At 45.9% G+C, this 18134-nt stretch overlaps 1 protein-coding gene across 4 annotated transcripts in view; it reads left to right on the top strand.

Annotated features, from left to right (window-relative positions):
* The first annotated feature begins 1253 nt into the window (after positions 1 to 1253).
* SON (SON DNA and RNA binding protein) overlaps positions 1254 to 18134 on the top strand; it is a 39842-nt gene continuing 22961 nt past the window's right edge. For all 4 annotated transcript variants that reach the window (XR_007768198.1, XM_050915072.1, XM_050915073.1 and 1 more), the window contains exons 1-3: positions 1254 to 1433; positions 3188 to 3354; positions 5802 to 16712. Coding sequence is in view for 3 of the 4 variants with exons in the window: in XM_050915072.1 (XP_050771029.1) it covers positions 1321 to 1433; positions 3188 to 3354; positions 5802 to 16712 (11191 nt within the window). In the remaining variant the exon portion in view is untranslated. The remainder of the gene's footprint in view (positions 1434 to 3187; positions 3355 to 5801; positions 16713 to 18134) is intronic.

The following is an 18134-nucleotide window of genomic DNA, read 5'->3' as shown; positions in this document are numbered from 1 at the left end:
CTTTCCTGAGGGTGGGCAGGTTTGTGGTGTGGCTTCCCCTTGGCCCGCATCAGAGGTGTGATGCCTAACTGGAACAGCTTTTCTGTCTGAAACCCCTAACACAGGCTAAGTTACGCCAGCCAAACCTGCTTTTGGAAGGGGTGAGTTACCATCATACCGTGCTGAAAGCTTTTGCAGCTTTGTTGTTACGGCAAGGCCCCTACTAGCAGCCATATGCCTATGTAGAATATCACTACTTGTTTCTGGGTAAAGGCATGCCTGGTCTAGACAAGGCCATTTGCATCAGGGGAATCTAAATATGTCTGAAATTGTTCAAGTGAAACATTTTCAATCTTTAGCTCATTGAATACCAGAAATTATATACAGTATTCTACCAGTAAAATCTATCAATGTTGGCATGGCATGAAAGGTACAGGTTATTTGTGAAAGGGCCTCTTAAATATAACTGCTTTCTATTTTAAATGTAATAAATCGACTGGGACATAAAAGTAAGCAAATCGATCCAAGTATCAGATCCATTATTTTTCCAAAGTTAATATTAAGGCAGACTGCCTCCCAGCAATACATGTTAAAGAACAATGCTGCTTTTAAAGGGTCTTACAAGTGGTTATTAAACCACGCTGAATTTGAGGCTGACGTTGCAAATAAAGACCCCAGCAGCAATTAGATGCTTATACCTAGGTTTTGAGGTATTTTAAATTTATTTCAGGTCAACTAACCCCCCTAAGTTACTGCTTCACAGCACCAGAAGAAACTGTATGGGGGAAGAGTCTTCCAGCTGTAGGATTATTCGGTTTTACAGGAGTGAGGATGCCAAAGTCCTATTTGTACATATGTATACTTGAGAATTGGTTTTGGGGCAGCATGAAGGGGATCCCCAGGGTGGCTGTACTCGGGACAAATCGATTCTGGTGCGTTCCAGCAAAACACCTCGGAGAAGACATGGCTTTGCAGGTGGGCTGAGCCCAGGGCCGGCTTTCACTCAGGTGCCATTTATTTATTCACGGCGGCGGCGGCGTTTTCCTTTTCTTTCTTTGTTCCTTTAATTTTTCCCCCCACCTCGCGGGGCGCCCGCCCGCGCCGCCCGGCCCCGCAGACAGCCCCCGGAGCACATGTGCGTGTCACAGCCGGGCTGCCTGCTCTCACGGCGGGAGGGGGAGGGCGCCTTTCGCATGGAGCCGCTCGGTAAGTGAGGGCAGCGCAGCGCCGGGCCCTGTGATGCAGCACTCGTGTGCGGGCAGGCCCCCCTGCTAGGCGCTGCCTGCGCTCGGCGCACGGGGCGGCGGAGGCGCGGGGCTTGGCCCCGCTCCATGGAGACCAATGGCATCGCTCCCACCCACCCCCACCGGCCCCGAGCCCGCCGGCACGCACAGCCGCACGCTTCAGCCCACCATGGCCCCGCCGCCGCCGCCGCCGCTCCGGCCCTCGGCGAGGTGAGTGCCGGCCGCCGGGCTTCTCCGCGGAGGCCCAGACGGCTCCGGGCCCTGGTGGCCGTCGGAGACGGCCGCGATCGCGGCGGGGGAAGCGGGGGGAACGGTGGGTGGGTGCGCGGGGGGGGGGGGGTACACACGGGACGGGGACAGAGCCGCAGGGACCGGCGGTCACCGGCCACCATGGTGCCCTCCACCGACTCCCCCTTCTTTTCCTCCCCTCCCCGGTCTCCCGGGGGCTCAGGCGCAGCTTTTCGGTGTACGGGGCGCGAGAGGGGCCGAGAACGGCGCGGGGGGGGGGGGGGTGTGTGGGGTGTGGGTACGCGGACGTCGGTGTGGGGACAGAACGGCAGTTAACGGTTTCATCCGGGGGGGGGGGGAGGGGGGGGGCAGGGCGGCCCGCCGGGGCTTTGCCGGTGGCGGGAGGGGGGGGGGGCGGTGGCGGGGGGGGGGGGGGCGCCGCCGGGAGGCGCGCGGCCGCCTGTTCGTGGGCGCGCGGCCGGTGGGGTGGGGAGGGCGGGGGAGGTGGGGGTGAGTGCCACAACATGGCGGCGCGGCGCGCTCCTGCGGGGGGGGAGGGGGGAACGGCGAACTTCTCCGAGACACGAGACATCCACCCCTCCCCCCCCCGGAAGCCAGACGGGGCTGGCGCTCTATGGCTTTTGCTCAGCGCTAGAGCGGCCGTCCGGAGGCCCGGGTTGGGGGGGGAGCCCCCCCCCCGTACGTCATCCGTTAGAGGGCAGCCAATCGCGAGAGGGCATATAGCGAGGACGTCAGCAAGGGCCCTCGGTCTCTAGTTGCGGCGGTGCTTTGTGGGATATTGGAGGCCTCGCGTCTCGGCAGGAAGGAAAGCGGAGCGCTGGGGGGGGCGGGGGAGCCCGGTGCGGTAGGGCTGTCATGGCGACTAATATCGAGCAGATCTTTCGGTCCTTTGTGGTTAGCAAATTCCGGGAGATCCAGGAAGAGCAGCAGCAGCAGCAGCACGGCGGGTAACGAGCCTGCCCGGGGCGGCGGGGGAGGCGACGCAGCCGCGTCCGCGCCGGGGCCTAGCGCGCGGGGAGAGGAGGGGTGTGCTGGAGGAGGGGAAGTGCGCGGGCCCCGCCTCGGGACGGAGGGAGACGGGCCGGGGCCTAGGGCTTTTGCGGGTAGTTTCGGCGTCAACATGGCGGGGCCCGGGGGCTCGCGCCCTTGTGAGCGCCTTGAGCGAAAACGCGGGGGGGGGGGGGGGGGGAGGGAGGGGGGGAAAGGGGACGGACGGGCGGGCGGGCGGACGCACGCACGCGTTGTCTCCTGGTGAACGCGTACCCGTTTTCACTCACGGGTTTTCGGTGTTGGTCTGTTGTGCCGGGGCGAGCGTCTGTGCGATTTGTCTTACTGATTTTACCACATTTAAGCTCGCCTAGTTTTTCCCAGCCTTATCTCGCAAAGCAAGCAAAACCTACTGGAGAACAGTGAGTGATGGGTGGTTATTTTGTGAGGGGAGCCTATACAAGTTCTTACATAAAGCAGCGGACTGTGGCACATTCAAGAACATGTTTTTTCTCCTTTGTGCCTGATACTCAGTTGTCACAAAGTGTTCTGTTGTGAATAAGTGAAAGTTAATCAAAGGGTTGATGTTTCACTAGAAGCATGGCTTCTTCAGGAGGCTAAAATACTGTTTTGAAGGGTTGAGTATAATAAATGCTTATGAATTAAAAAAAAAAAGGTCAAAAAAGGCTCAAAATTGCTTGTATTATGTTGATATTTTTTTTGGTTAGTGGAAAGGTAGAAGGCCAGCCCAATGGTGACACAATCCCAGCTGAGCAAGCCAACCCTTCAGATGACACTGTTGCTGGTGCTGGGAGTCGTCAGAATGATCAGATAGTGCAGAAAATAGAGGAAGTGCTCTCTGGAGCCCTTGATACAGAGCTGCAGTGCAAATCAGGTAAATGAAAACACATTTGGCAAGTATGTTCTTTTTTTAAGAAGATTGTCATAGTGCTTAAAATTGAATCAGTTTTACAGATATGAAAAAGTACTTTTCAGTACTGCTTCTCTCACTGAGCTTCATCTGACAAGTTGTATGTTTATTGTAATGTTTGTTAAGTGTTTTTTTGTCTACTGTGATTTACAACCATAGATGGACAGAGAAATACGTAATTTAAAAATTGAAGCTGGTTATGAAAGCATTACTTAGTGTGCAAAAAAGTTATTTTTCTTTTCTCTCCGTTACAATAATGCTAAAACGTATAAATAATATCCATATATATGTAATTGTGCTTTATTTTGTATATACCTACTTCAGGGTCGGAATGAGCAGTTCTTGCTGACAAAGCTGGTACTGATGGATAGAAGCATTGTTTGTTGTGTTGTTTTGGATTGGTTTGCAAGGTTATTTCTGAAAATAATTTATTAGAATTCAGAACTGTATGATTAACTGTTCTGTCAGAGTAAGGTGCTTTGTTATTTTAAAATGAATAATGCACTTACCTTTAAAATGTAGATACTCAGATTGCAATCTTCCAAAGGTTTAGATTTTTTTATGTAGCAATATCATAACTTCAATAAATTACTGGATTTAGCATGCCAAAAAGTTGCATATGAGTATCCCTTCTCATGGGACTAGTCCTTTCTGTAAAATTTCTGAATCGGGAGAGTTAAGTGAGATGAAGGCTCTAATTATTGCATGTCTAATTTTTTGGAGCTGAAACAGGTGACTGCTATGTGCTTGGTAGCACCAAGCACCACTGCTCTGGTGCTTCCAGAGTGATTTTTTTTAAGAGGCAGCGTAGAAAATTGTTTATTTCAGAGATACTGTTTGGAAGGTTTTGGAATTGCTTTTTCTTTCTTTTATGCACAGTGGCTTGTTTACCTTGAGCATTTTCAACAGTCTTTCACTGTACGCTGTACAAGCAGCACTTTAGGCTGGCATCTGTTGTTTTTTTGATTTGGTTTTTTGTTTTTTTTTTGTTTTTTTTATTTTTTTGTTCTTCTGTCGTGGAAGAAGGAGGCAAGCTAACATGGTAATAAGTGAGACATGTTAACCTGGAAGTTAATAAATTTAATCTGTGGTAAACATTCCCACTGTTCATAACTGGAAAGGAGTTAATGTTGCTGTTGGACAACAGAGATTATCTGAAAATGTTATGTAGAAAAGGTCATTTGACTCTGCTTCATTGTCCTCTTTTGTTGCATTCACAACAATGTTGGTGGAAACACTTTTTTTATTAAGCTGTTTATTCCGTAGAAATGTGTGTGCTTAAAAGTACCTGAGATACTTGGATCTAAAGTCATGTTCATTTAATGGTATTGCAGTTACCAACAGTTTTTGAATGATTTTGCATTGTTCACTTGAAAAAGTATGCTTTGTAATCACAGCCAGATTATAATTGGAGAATCCATATTGCTGCACTGGCCAGTGTAAATACAGTCATTGAAGATAATGTGCAAGCAGACTTGAATATATAGCTCATATTTAACAGGAATTGTAACAGGTTGCCTTTAATAGAAGTGCCTTTCTCATGAAAATGTGGCACTAGATCCAAATAACAGAGGTTAAATTCAGAGGGAAATGAGGTATAGCATTAGAAGAAGGTGATTGAAACCTCAGTCTTCCTCTTTTCGTTCCCCCTCAGTGATTGCTTGTCCCTGCAGTCACCTGAATTTATTAGTTACTTTCCTGTTTGAAGCAAAAGCTCTATTAGGTACTTGCAGATTTGCAGTTGCTTGTGGCAGCTGCAGTCCAGTCTGAGCAGTTGGTTGCCTGCAATGCCTTAAAGCTTGTTTGGGATTGGGGAAGTAGATGCTGTTTCCCCAAATTTGGTTGAAGAATTTAGTCACTGAGGAACTTAATCAGTTAATATGCTTGGATAATATCTGACACACTAGTAATATTGGGCTCACAGGTTAAAGCGTAGTAGGGGATAACGGGCTGGCCACGTTTTATACAATAAGCATACCACCACTTCGATAATTTGTCTGGAAAATGGGAGTTCTTGTTTCACTTCCATGTGCAGCTTGGTGTAGTTTAAAAGCACATCTCTAGCCTCCTGGAAGAATGCACTGCCCAGTTGAATATAGGTGGAAGTATATCCAACTACTTGGAAAGAGTCATGTTCCCACTAGAACTGTGTTGCTGACCAAGAAGATTTAGTTAACTTTTTGAAAGAAGAATTAGTTATTTTTACTTAAAGTGACTGCTGAGAGGAAGGGTAAGAGGGCTGAAAAGGGAGTGTGTGCTATTTGTGTATGCTAGTTTAGTGAAGAAGGCCCATATGGGTTTCACGTTTAAATGTTTTGTACCTCTGTCCAGGTACTTGGTCACTAGCCTAAAAGCATTTTTAAAATGTAGTTTTAATAACATTTACAAGGAAAATATTATTTTTTTTCTAGATGTAGACAAAAATACTGTGAAAAATAGTACTCAGTCTACAAAAAGAAGCTCTACTGCTGAAGATGAAATTCCTAGGAAGAAATCAAAGAAGAACAAGAAACACAAAAGCAAGAAGAAGAAGAAAAAGAAGAAGAAAAGGAAGAAAGAGAAGAAGCATAAAAAGCAGCCAAAGGAGTCAAAGTTGAGTACACGTCATGGAGAACATGCAGACTTGCAGCCTGCTGCTCACTTGATGCCAGAGAAATCAAGCTCCAAATTGAGTATACAGCATGGAGGATTTGGAGATGCAAATCTGGCTGTCCACATGCAGCCAGAAGAACTGTGCTTAAAAGCAAGTGAGGAGCTTGATAGACAAGCTTTGGGACTTGTTTCTCATTCAAGAACTGATTTTCAGCAATCTACGGAAAATCTTGGAATTGAGAAGGGGACTTTGTGTGCAACAAATCCTCCATTTAATTTAGAAGGCAGTCAGTCTGAGATCCAAGAAAATGCTAGTATAACTCAAACTAAAATTTGCACTAGAGAAGAACAAATTAGGCAGTCTCATGAAAATATTTATCCTGTAGCTATTAATGCGAGTGAAAAGGGTGTTCTTGTTGATACTGGAAATGATACTTCGTCTAGCATCCCATCTGGAGTCGCCAATAAATCTGAAATTCAGAAAGATTCAGCAGCAACTCTAGCTTCAGAGGTAATAGAAGCACTAAAAGATTCAGAAGTTATTCTGAAATCTAAAGGCACTGGGGAGGTAAAAGCTTTGGATACAGCTCTTGAGTCTGAGACCATGGAGGTGCTGAAATATTCAGAAGCATCTCTACAATTTGTAGCACAGGGGGGAGCAAAAGAGTTAGAAGCAACTTCAGAATCTGTGTCTTTGGCAAGTGATGGGACAACAATTCCTAAATCTGCAAATCAGGCAGATCTGAATACTGTGAAGGTCGCTCACACGGCTGTGCCCATGGAAGAGGTGAAAATTCCAGAAGCAACTGAAAAATGTCTGCATATGGGAAATGTGAAAAATGTGGAAAGATCTTTGGAATTAGGGAGTGTGAGCAGAACTTTGGAGCCAGCCCTGAAGCCCTCAATTATATCTGATAATTTGAGAGTGATGCAGTGCAGCCCCATGGAGGGTTCAAGTGTCTTGAAGGCAGATGTATCTTTGCAACATCCTTTTAAAATATCTGCAGTGACTGCTGTGACCCAGGTGGAAATAAAAAGTGCCAAAATACCCCTGGGACCAGGAGCTATTACAAAAGTGAAGGATATTGAACCAGCTAGAAGCTCTGCGCATACGGAAAATGCGAAAGCTTTGGAAGAAACTCTGCAGCCAGTTGCTGTAGTGAAGCCCAAAACTTTGGAAACAATCATGGAACCTGTGGGTATTGCAGCAAAAGGTGTCAAAGCAGCTCAAGAATGTCTGCAAGTTGAAGTAGTCAAAGATGTGGAAGGTACCACTGCTCCTGCAACAGTGCTGAATGTATCAGAAGTGTTCCTGCAACCTAAAGTCTTGACAGAAACAAGAAATGTGGATAGAACCCAGGAGTCTGCACTTCCGGCAGAATTGTCAGATGTGAGTGTGGTTGCAGAGGCAAAAGGTTTAAGAGCAACTTTAGAACCGGTCGCGGTTGTGCAGACCTTCGTTCCCCGAACAACTCCAGAAATCCAGATGGCGGAGGGTTTTAAAGGTCCACAAGCAACCGTGGGAGTTGCAGCACTAACAGGAGTAAAAGATCAAGAAACAAGTCAAGCTACTCTGCAACTGGAAAATACTAATGCTTCAAAAATTTCAGAATCTACTCTCAAGCCTGTAGCTGTAACAGGGGCAAAAGATTCAGAAGGTACTTCATTACTGAGACAACGAGAGGAGCCGAGAGAATCAAGATCTGAGAGTGAATCAAATGTGAGAGGTTTGGAAGCAACTCCCCTGTCTTTGCGGAAAGAAGACATGAAAGATCCAGGAGGAGTCCTAAGACCAATGGCTGTGGTGGAAGCAAAAACTTTGAAAACAGCTTCACTGTCTTTGCAAATGGAAGGTGTGAAAGCTTCAGGAGAAGCTGTGCCTTGTGGGACTGTGGCCAGAGGTTTAGCAGCAACACTGGATTCAACAGCAGTGTCAAAAGGTTCAGAAATAAATCTAGATAGTATTGCAGGAGTAGAAGCAGGCTCAGATGCCAGTCTCCTAGCTATGAAAGTTGGATCTGTGAGACCAGCAAAAAGTTTGGAAACAACTATAGGACCTGTAGCAGAGACAGAAAGGAAAGATTCAGAAGCAGATCGTGACAGAGCTGGGACAGAGATGAAGACATCTTCATCACATCTGCGCATGAAAGGTGTGACAGATTTAGGAGATCCAGCATCTGTAGCTATGGCAAAGATACAAGCTTTGGAAGCAGTCTTGCAGCCTGGAACCCTTGCAGTGGCAAGGGGCTTAGAGGAAAATGTGTGTTCTGAAGCCAAAATGGGCAGCAAAGTCTTGGAAGCAAGTCCAGGACTTCTTGCCTTAGAAGAAAGGTCAGAAATGACTCCTGAATCTGTGGTTGCATGTGTAAGCATGGAACCAGTTAGAGAGTCTGAGGCATTAGCAGGAATGATGCATTTGAAAACCACAGCAGAGAGGGAATCAAAACATGCAGAAACAGTTGCAGAACCTCTTGGTGTAAGCAAAACAAAGAGTTCCATCATTTCACAGTCTCAGGTCATGACACATACAAGAACCTCACAAACTGAGGTGGTAGGGGAGGTAGAGGATTCTGAACTAGCTACCAGTTCTGCCACTGTAGAAGTGAGAGGTTTAGACAACTCGTCGGAAGTTGAGGCAGTTGCAGAGGTAAAAGATGTGGAAGCGAGATCAAAAACTTCACACTTAACACAGATGAAAAATTTGGAAATGGTTGTGGGATCTGAAACAAGGATACTAATGCAAGGCTTGGGAAAGACATTAGCATCTGAGGTGGCTGGAGAAATGATGCATTCTGAAGTTGCTCCAGAAGATCCAAACAAAGCAAAGGCAAAGAGCAAAGAAGCAATACTAGAACCTGTGCAAACAGTGGCGGTGCAAACTTTAGAAACAAGTTCAAAATCTGTACGGGAACAAATAGCAGGTCATTCAGAACCAGTATTAGAGTCTTTGCCCAGAGAGGAAGAAAAATCTATGGCATCAGAAGTAGTGACAGAAGTGAGAAACTTGAAAGGAACTTTGGAATCTAAGATTTCGACAGATGTGAGAACTCAGGGACCTACTGTAGAATATATAATTGCAACAAGGAGGACAAGCACCAAAAAAAATGAGCCCTCGCTTATCAATGTAAGAGATTTGGAAGAAGCTTCAGAAACGGAGAAAGCAATGAAAGCAAAATATTTGGAGCCAGCATCAGAAGCTAGAGAAGTGGGGTTGTTGGAAAGCGTGAAAGAGTCTGCAACACTAGAGGTGAAAGGTTCTGAAACAGTCAAAGAGCCCGAGGTGCACATGGATGTCCAAGATTTGGAAACTTCCCAAAAGCCTGGAAGTGTGGGGGCAATAAATGTTTTAGAGGATGCTTCAGAAGCTGTTCTAGAATCTTTGCACACTGAAAAGCAAGAACATCTGCAAGCAGCTCTAGAAGCAAAACCTGCTGCAGAATGGGAGAGTACAGAAGAGGCTCCAGAAGTCTTGAGTGCTGCTGAAATGAAATCTTCTGAGGCAGTTCCAAAACCAGGAGACGTGAAAGATCTGGAAACAACACTGGAACATGAAGTGGCAGCAGAAGTACAATATGCAGAAGGGGTGCAGGATCAACAAATGGAGGATGTGAGAGTTCCAGGTCAAGCTCAGGAATGCGAGATACTGGTTGAGAAGAAAGATGCAGAGCAAACTCGAGCATCTGAGCCTTTAATAGCAGAAACAGTTTTTATTTCTTCACATGCAGCAGATGAAAAAGATTCAGCAGGGACTCCTGAATCTGAAATAATCAGAGACACAAAACAGTTGGAAGCAGCTCCAGCTCATGTGGCAGAAACAAAAGATTTGGAAACGGCTCCTCTTCCTGAGACTGTTGTAGAGCTGAAAGATGCAGAAGCAGCTGTGGGGTTGGAGGCAGAGACAAAAGATTTGGAAGCAGCTCCGGTACCTGAGACTGTTACAGAAGCAGTTCCAGTACTTGTGCCAGAGGCAAGCCAGTCAGAAGTCATTCAACAGGCTGAGGCTGTCAAAGAAGCAACTCCAGAACAGGAGTCAGAGAAAAGAGATTCAGAAACATCTGATGTGCAGCCTGATGTGGCGGCACGAATGAGAGAGACACTGATGAGACTTGAGAAAGTTATTGAAAAAAGTAGCCATAGAAGCAGTGATAAAAAACATGATGCAAAGAAACAAAAAAGGAGTCGCTCCAAGTCTCAGTCCAGGTCTAGGAAGCGGAAGAAAAAATCAAGGTCGCGTTCTACTTCCAGGCGTTTGACCTCTAAAAGAGCACGTTCTAGGAGCAGAAACTATTCAGATTCCAGAAAAAAGCATTCCAAATCTAGATCCCGATCTGTGGAGAAGAGAGAGAGAAGAGTGTCTTCGCGGAGGTCCAGGCGCAGACGTTCCAGGTCGTCTGACCGTTACAGGTCTAAATCCAGATCAGCAGAAAAGAGAGGGAGCAGATTGTCCTCGGGGAGGTCCAGACGTAGACGTTCCAGGTCGTCTGACCACTACAGGTCTAAATCCAGATCAGTGGAAAAGCGACTGTCCTCCCGAAGGTCCAGACGTAGACGTTCCAGGTCTTCTGACCGCTACAGATCTAAGTCCAGGTCAGTGGAAAAGCGACTGTCCTCTCGAAGGTCTGGGCGCAGACGTTCCAGGTCTTCTGACCGCTACAGGTCTAAGTCCAGGTCAGTGGAAAAGCGACTGTCCTCTCGAAGGTCTGGGCGCAGACGTTCCAGGTCTTCTGACCGCTACAGGTCTAAGTCCAGGTCAGTGGAAAAGCGACTGTCCTCTCGAAGGTCTGGGCGCAGACGTTCCAGGTCTTCTGACCGCTACAGGTCTAAGTCCAGGTCAGTGGAAAAGCGACTGTCCTCCCGAAGGTCTGGGCGCAGACGTTCCAGGTCATCTGACCGCTACAGGTCTAAATCACGGTCAGTGGAAAAGAGGAGGAGCAGGTTGTCCTCCTGGAGATCCCGCCGCAGACGTTCCAGGTCCTCTGACCGTTCTAAATCTAGATCCAGGTCTTCAGAAAAGAGAGGGGGCAAAGAATATTCATGGAGGTTCAGACATAGAGGGTCTGGTTCCTCTGATCGTTCGAAATCTAGGTCAAGATCTGTTGAGAAGAGAGGTCGGAAGGCATCTCTACGGAGGTCTAAACGTCAGCGCTCGAAGTCCTCTGACCGTTACAAGTCTAGATCCAGATCAGTAGAAAAAAGAGATAGAAAGCAATCATCGCGGAAGTCTAAACGTCAGCGCTCAAAGTCCTCTGACCGTTACAAGTCTAGATCCAAATCAGTGGAAAAAAAGAAGGAGTCCTCACGAAAATCTAAGCGTCGCCGCTCAAAATCTTCTGAACGTTACAAGTCTAGGTCTAGGTCTGTTGAAAAAAAGCGCAAGGAATCTTCAAAAAAATCCAAACGGAAACGTTCCAAGTCCTCTGATAGTGTTAAGTCAAGGTCCAAATCTATAGAAAAAAGAGAGAGTAAGTTATCCTCAGTAAAGTGCAGTAGCAAGCGTGTGGAGTCTTCTGAACTTCAGGAGTCAACCAAATGTCTTGAAAAAGTAGAAGTTCCTGAATCTTCTTTTGCAAGTGAAGGCAGCTCTTCCAAATCCTCTAACGGTCCCATGTCAGTAGCTTTGTCTGTTGAAAGAATAAATGGCCCAGAGCTGCCGCCAGCATCTGAAAGTGGATGTTCCAAAACTTTTGATAGTCTTGAGAAAAGCTCCTCCTCTGAAAAAACAGCAGGTCTGCAGCCTTCTGTGATGTCTGAATTTGATAGCTCCAAAACCCCGGATGACCAGGAATTGAGATCCATGCCTGTGGAAGAAACACAGGTTTCAGAGGTTTCTGTGGCATCTGAAAATGGATCAGCTGAAAAAGCAGTGGCTCTGGAGTCTTCATCACTACCTGAACTTACATACTCCACATCCAAGTCAAGATCCTCATCTGTTGAAAAAAAGGGAGATCCAGAAACTTCTTTGGTAACAGAATTTGAGCTCTCCGCATCCCATGAAGATGAGTTGAGGTCTGCCTCTCTCAAAGAAATAGAGGGTCCAGAGCCTCTTCTGACACTTGAAAGTGGATGCTCTGTATCTTCTGATAATTACAAGACAACCTCCTCGTCCTCTGGAAAAACAGAGGTTCAGGGGTCTTCTCTGATGTCTGAAAGTGTACTCTCTGACTTGTCTGATGGTTGTGAATTGAGACATATCCCCATTGAAAAAACAGAGCTTCAGAAGTTTTTGCAAGTACCTGAAAATGAATCTTCCAAGTTGGCTGACAGCCCTGAGTCAAGGTCACTATCTTTTGAAACAGTAGAGGCTCAAAAATCTTTTCTAGCACCTGAAGTTACATGCTCTGCGTTCCCTGATGTCTGTGAGTCAGCCTCCTTGCCTCTTGAAAAAGGCCAGATGCAGGAGCCTTCTCTGTCTTCTGACAGTGGATGCTTCAAGTCTCCTGATGGACATGAATCAGGATCCAGTTTTGCTGCACAAATAGAGGAGCTTCCGTTGATGTCTGAAGGTGGGTCCTTCAAGTCACCTGATGGAAGTGAACAAAGGTCTTTATCTGTTGAAAAAGTGAAGGCCCCAGATGTTTCCCTGGCATCTCAGTGTGGTCCTGCTGAGATCTCGGATGACCTCATGTCAGCGTCATCTTTTGAAAAAATGCAGGAAGTTGTACTGACAACTGTAGGACAAAGATGCAAGTCTTCCGAAGTTCATGAGTCCAGATCATCTGCTGACAAAGATTTAGATGGTCCGACACTTTCACAAGTAGTTGAAATTGACTGCTCTGAATCTTCTGAAGTGCATGAATTGAGATACCTGCATGCTGGAAAAATAGAGGGTACAGGATCTTTCTTGATATCTAAAAGTGGAATTGCTGTGTGCCATGATGGCCATAAATCAAAACACAATTATTTTGAGAAAACAGAAGGTGCAGAACTGTCGTTGGCATCTGAGCTTAGGTGTTCTGTCTTCCCTGAAGGCTGTGAATTGACATCCACTGCAGCTGAAAAAATGGAGATACCGAAGCCGCCTCTCCCACTGGAAAGTGGGTTCTCCAAGTCTGCTGATGGTTGTGAATCAGTAAGCAAACCTACTGAAAAACTACAGGCCCCAGTGACTTCTCTGACATCTGAAGGTGGGCATATCCTGTTGCCTGATAGTCATGAATTGAGACCTATCCCTGCTGAAAAAGTAGAGGTGCGAAAGTCATCTGAACTGAAATGCATTGCATCCCCTGATGGCCACAAGTTGAGATCTGCCTATGATGAAGAAATACAGGTGCAGGAGCCACCTCTGTTACTGGAAAGTAGATGTTCTGTTTCCTCTGATGGTCATGAGTTGACATCCACCCCTTTTGAAAAAGTTGAGGTAGAGGAGCCTTCTCAAATATCTGAAAATGAATACACAATAGGGCTTCATGGCCCGGAGTTGACATCAACCCCTGCTGAGAAAACAGAGATGCGGGAGGTTTATCGGATGTCTGAAGAAAGATGTTCAGTGTCATTTGAGAGCCAGGAGTTGCAGTCACCCCATGTTGAAAAGATAGAAGTGCAAGAGCCTGCTCTGACGTCTGAAAATGAATATGCTGTATCTTGGGAGGGCCAGGAGTTGAGATCTAGCTCTCCTGAAAAGGTAGAGATGCAGGAGGCTTCTGTAGTACCTGACAATGAATATGCTATGTCTTCTGAAGATCACGAATTGCCGTCTTCCCTTGCTGAAAAAACAGAGGTACAGGAGTGTTCTCTGCTGTCTGAAAATGAATATGCTGTCTCTCCTGAGGGCCAGGAGATGACAGCCAGCCCTGCTGAAAAAGAGATGCAGGAGCCTTCTCTGACATCTGACAGTGAATATACCATCTTCCCTGAAGGCCAAGGATTACAGTCTACGCTTGCTGAAAAAACAGTGGTGCAGGAGCCTTCACTAATATCAGACAGTCAATATGCTGCATCTCATGAAGGGCAGGAGTTGCTTTCTGCTCTTACTGAAAAAACAGAGGTGCAGGAGTGTTCTTTGCTGTCTGAAAATGAGTATGATGTATCCCCTGAAGGCCATGATTTGAGATCCAGTCCTGTTGAAAAAGAAGAAATGGAGGAATCTTCTGAAACATCTGAAAGTGAAAGCTCAATGTCCACTGATAGCCAGGAGTTGCAGTCTACTGTTGTTGGAAAAACAGAGGTGCAGGAGTTGTCTTTGTCTGAAGGTGAATGTACCATGTCCCCTGAAGGTCAGGAGCTGCAATCTAGTCCTGCTGGAAAAGTAGAGCCTAAGGAACCTTCTCTGACATCTGAAAATGAACATGCTCTGTCCCCTGAAGAGTATGAATCAAGATTGACTCATGCTGAGAAAACAGAGGATATGGATTCTTCTTTGACATCTGAAAATGACCATCTTTTGTCTTTCGAGAGCCAGGAGGTAAGATTCACCACTGTTCAAAAAGCAGATGTGCGGGAGCTTTCTCCAACACCTGAAAATGAACATGCAGCATCCCCTGAAGGCCAGGAGTTGAGATTCCCCACTGCTGGTAAAGTAGGTGGTCTTGAACATTTGACGCTAAACAGTAGAGCCTCGATGTCCCCTGATGACAGTGACTTGAAATCCATCCCTGTTGAAAAAATGGATGATGCAGTACCTTTAATGCCTGAAAGTGGGTGCTCCATGTCCCCTGATGGCTACAGTGTGAAATCTGGCCCTGGTGAAGAAACAGGGGATCTAGAGCCCTCTTTGATATCTGAACGTAGACATTCCACATCCTCATACCAGGAAGGTCATGAGCTGAAATCTCCCATGGAGGAAGAGGGTCTAGAGTCCTCTTTGACTTCTGAACATAGACGATCTGTGTCCCCTGAGGGCCATGACCAGAAGTCTACCATTGATGAAGAAATGGATGATCTGGAGCCCTCTTCGACATCTGAACATAGGCGCTCCACGTCCCCTGATGAGCATGAGTCAAGATCTAGCATTGGTGAAGAAGCAGAGTATCTGGAGCAGCCTTTGACAACGGAACGTAGATGCTCTGTGTCTTCTGATGAGCATGAGTCAAGGTCTACCACTGGGGAAGAGGTAGAGGATGCAGAACCCTCCTTGACAGCTGAACGAAGAGACTCCACATCCTCTGATGAACATGAGTCGAGGTCTACGACTGGTGAAGATATAGATGATGGGGAGCCCTCTTTGACAGCTGAACGTAGACACTCCACGTCCTCTGATGACCATGAGTCAAGGTCTACAACTGGTGAAGAAATAGAGGATTTAGAACCTTCTTTGATAGCTGAACATAGACGCTCCATGTCTCCTGATGGACGTGAGTCAAGGTCAACCACTGGTGAAGAAGCAGAGGACCGGGAGCTCTCTTTGACAGCTGAACGTAGACACTCCACATCCTCAGATGAACGTGAGTCGAGGTCTACCACTGGTGAAGATGTGGAGGATAGGGAACCCTCCTTGACAGCTGAACGAAGAGATTCCACATCGTCAGACGAGCATGACTCAAGGTCTACCACTTGTGAAGAAGCAGATGATGTGGAACCCTCTTTGACAACTGAACACAGACGTTCCACATCCCCTGATGGGCGTGAATCAAGGTCTACCACTGGTGAAGAAGTAGATGATGTGGAGCCCTCTTTGACAGCTGAACGAAGAGACTCCACGTCGTCAGATGAGCACGAGTCAAGGTCTACCACTGGTGAAGAGGGTGAGGATGTGGAGCCCTCTTTGGCAGATGAAGATAAACAGGATTCCATGCCTCTTGAGAGGCTGGAGGAACAGGACTCTTCCTTTATACCTGAAAGTAGGCGTTCTGAGTCTTCTGAACGTGAAAAATCTAGATCCGAATCTGTTGATAAAATATCTGACAAAGAGTCTTCACGAAGATCTATAAGCAGACGCTCAAAATCTCCTACTCGCCAAAAGAGTCGATCCACATCTGTTGAAAAAGTGGCAGACAAAGAGTCTTCACGGAGATCTAGACGTAGACGTTCCAGGTCCACTGCTCACCAGAAGAGTAGATCCACATCTGTTGAAAAACCAGCAGACAAAGAATCTTCACGGAGGTCTAGACGTAGACGCTCCAGGTCCACTGCTCGCCAAAGGAGTCGATCAACTTCTGTTGAAAAACCAGCAGACAAAGAGTCTTCGCGAAGGTCTAGACGAAGACGCTCCAGGTCCACTGCTCGCCAAAGGAGTCGATCCAAATCTGTTGAAAAACCAGCAGACAAAGAATCTTCACGGAGGTCTAGAAGCAGACGGTCCAGGTCTTCTCAGCGCAGATCCCAGAGATACGATACAGAATCTCGCTCTAGACGGAATCGCTCCAGATCAGTAACACGGAGAAGAGCATCAAGATCAAAATCTAATCGTCGCTCTCGGTCTAGCTCATTGTCACGTTCAAGGCACAGAAGGAGGAGTAGGTCAAGGTCAGCATCAAGAAGGCGGCGTTCTTTATCAAGAGACAGGCGTAAGAGATCTCAGAGAAATAGATCAAGATCTACTGACAGAAGAAGAAGAAGATCAGATTCAAGAGATCGTAGAATATCACTCCGATTACGGAGCAGGAGTCGAACACCTATTCGTCAAAGGCGATCCAGGTCAAGAGGAAGAAGACGAAGCTCTAGTAGGTCACCAATTCGACTACGACGATCAAGATCTTCAGGGAGAAGAAGATACAGCAGATCACCTGATCGTCGTAGGTCGAGGTCATCAGAACGATTTTCAAGCAGGTCACCTAAACGTCTTACAGACTTGGGTAAGTGATAATTTTATTTTCGGTAGTTCCATGGTTAGGTAATACTGTGTTCATTTACATAGTTTTATTTTAACATATCTCTGTAGCATTCATTAGAAATTTCTTGGAAGTTGTTTTATGCGTTACTTTTAGGCAGTGACTTCCAGTAGGAACTCTTACATTGGAGCTGAATCAATGCTTACCATTTGGATGAAAGTGTATTTAGAGCAAGTTATATCTTAGTTATAGAACTTTTATACAAAGGTAGTATGTTGCAGCCTTGAGGAACACTGTTCATTGTAATAGTTAATAAAGGCCAAGTACTCCGTAAGAAACTTACGAATTTCTAGTTTTCCTCAGAACAAATTGGGCATGAAAGAACATTTGAGAGTAAGTACCAGTTGGGAGAGTTCTCAGCTCTGTCGTCAGCTGTAATGCATATCTGTTTTCATTACTCTGTCTCGTGTCGTTCCCATGGTAAGAACTTAAAGGGAAGGGAGACTCATTTCTGAAAGTATTCCCAGACCCAGCTGATTGGAAAACAAAAGAAAAAATCCTAATGAACTGCTCTCTTCCTCCCGTCACAGAGAAAAGTTGTCCTTGTAGTTTCCTTAGGTAGTAAGTTACATAAGGAGACAGAAGATTTTAATTTTGAGAGACGAGCTCTTGTACAGTGTGTGAGGAAGCCTCCTTTTGTGGACCTCAGGTTCTGATCCTTTTAGTCCTGTCTCATAAAGTTACCATGGAAGCCTCTCTACCAGAGAAGTATTTTTGTACAGAATGTGAGAATCAATGAGCATCCTTGAATCTGCCTACAAGTCTGTATCTATATACTTTTATTGCTTAAGAAGTAAAGGAATGTTGTCCTTTTAGGATTTTTGTAAAGCTGTATGCTTACAGAGATAGTGGTAACTCATTTATTTGCGAACTGGCAGATCAGATAAGATGTACTTTATTTTCATTCCCTATTTCTGTGATAGGGCCACATGTGCTTTTTTCCTTAATAAAGCAAAATACTGTTTTATTAACAGTTTTGCATGTAATTGTATTTTACACAAATGTGCATTTTATTCAGTGCTTATGCTTTTCTGTTGGTTGTAAGTAGCTTTCAGGCTACATACTGGGGGACTTGAGGGGACTTCCTCCAGACCTTTGAATGCTTTTCAGAGATGGCTAGGAAGTAGACATTGGAATTTATGCTGTGTAGAAATGACTCAGTATTTCCAAAACTAGAATGAATTGGTGAAGTAAAAGAGGCATCAGAACTTCTGGGGTTTGGAGGATTTTGAGTGCTGTAATTTGAACTCCAGTGCTTTGTGTTAAATTTGCAATTTCACTTGTCTGTTGGGTAGACCAAATTTAAAAAAGTCCCGAGCAACTAAGTACACTTTTAGTTCTTTTCATAGAACATAAAAATGCACAGTGTGGGTAAAATCTTGTGTT

Source organism: Gymnogyps californianus, chromosome 1 (genome assembly GCF_018139145.2).
Source record: "Gymnogyps californianus isolate 813 chromosome 1, ASM1813914v2, whole genome shotgun sequence".
Classification (NCBI taxonomy): domain Eukaryota; kingdom Metazoa; phylum Chordata; class Aves; order Accipitriformes; family Cathartidae; genus Gymnogyps; species Gymnogyps californianus.
This window is presented reverse-complemented; position numbering and strand designations above follow the sequence as displayed.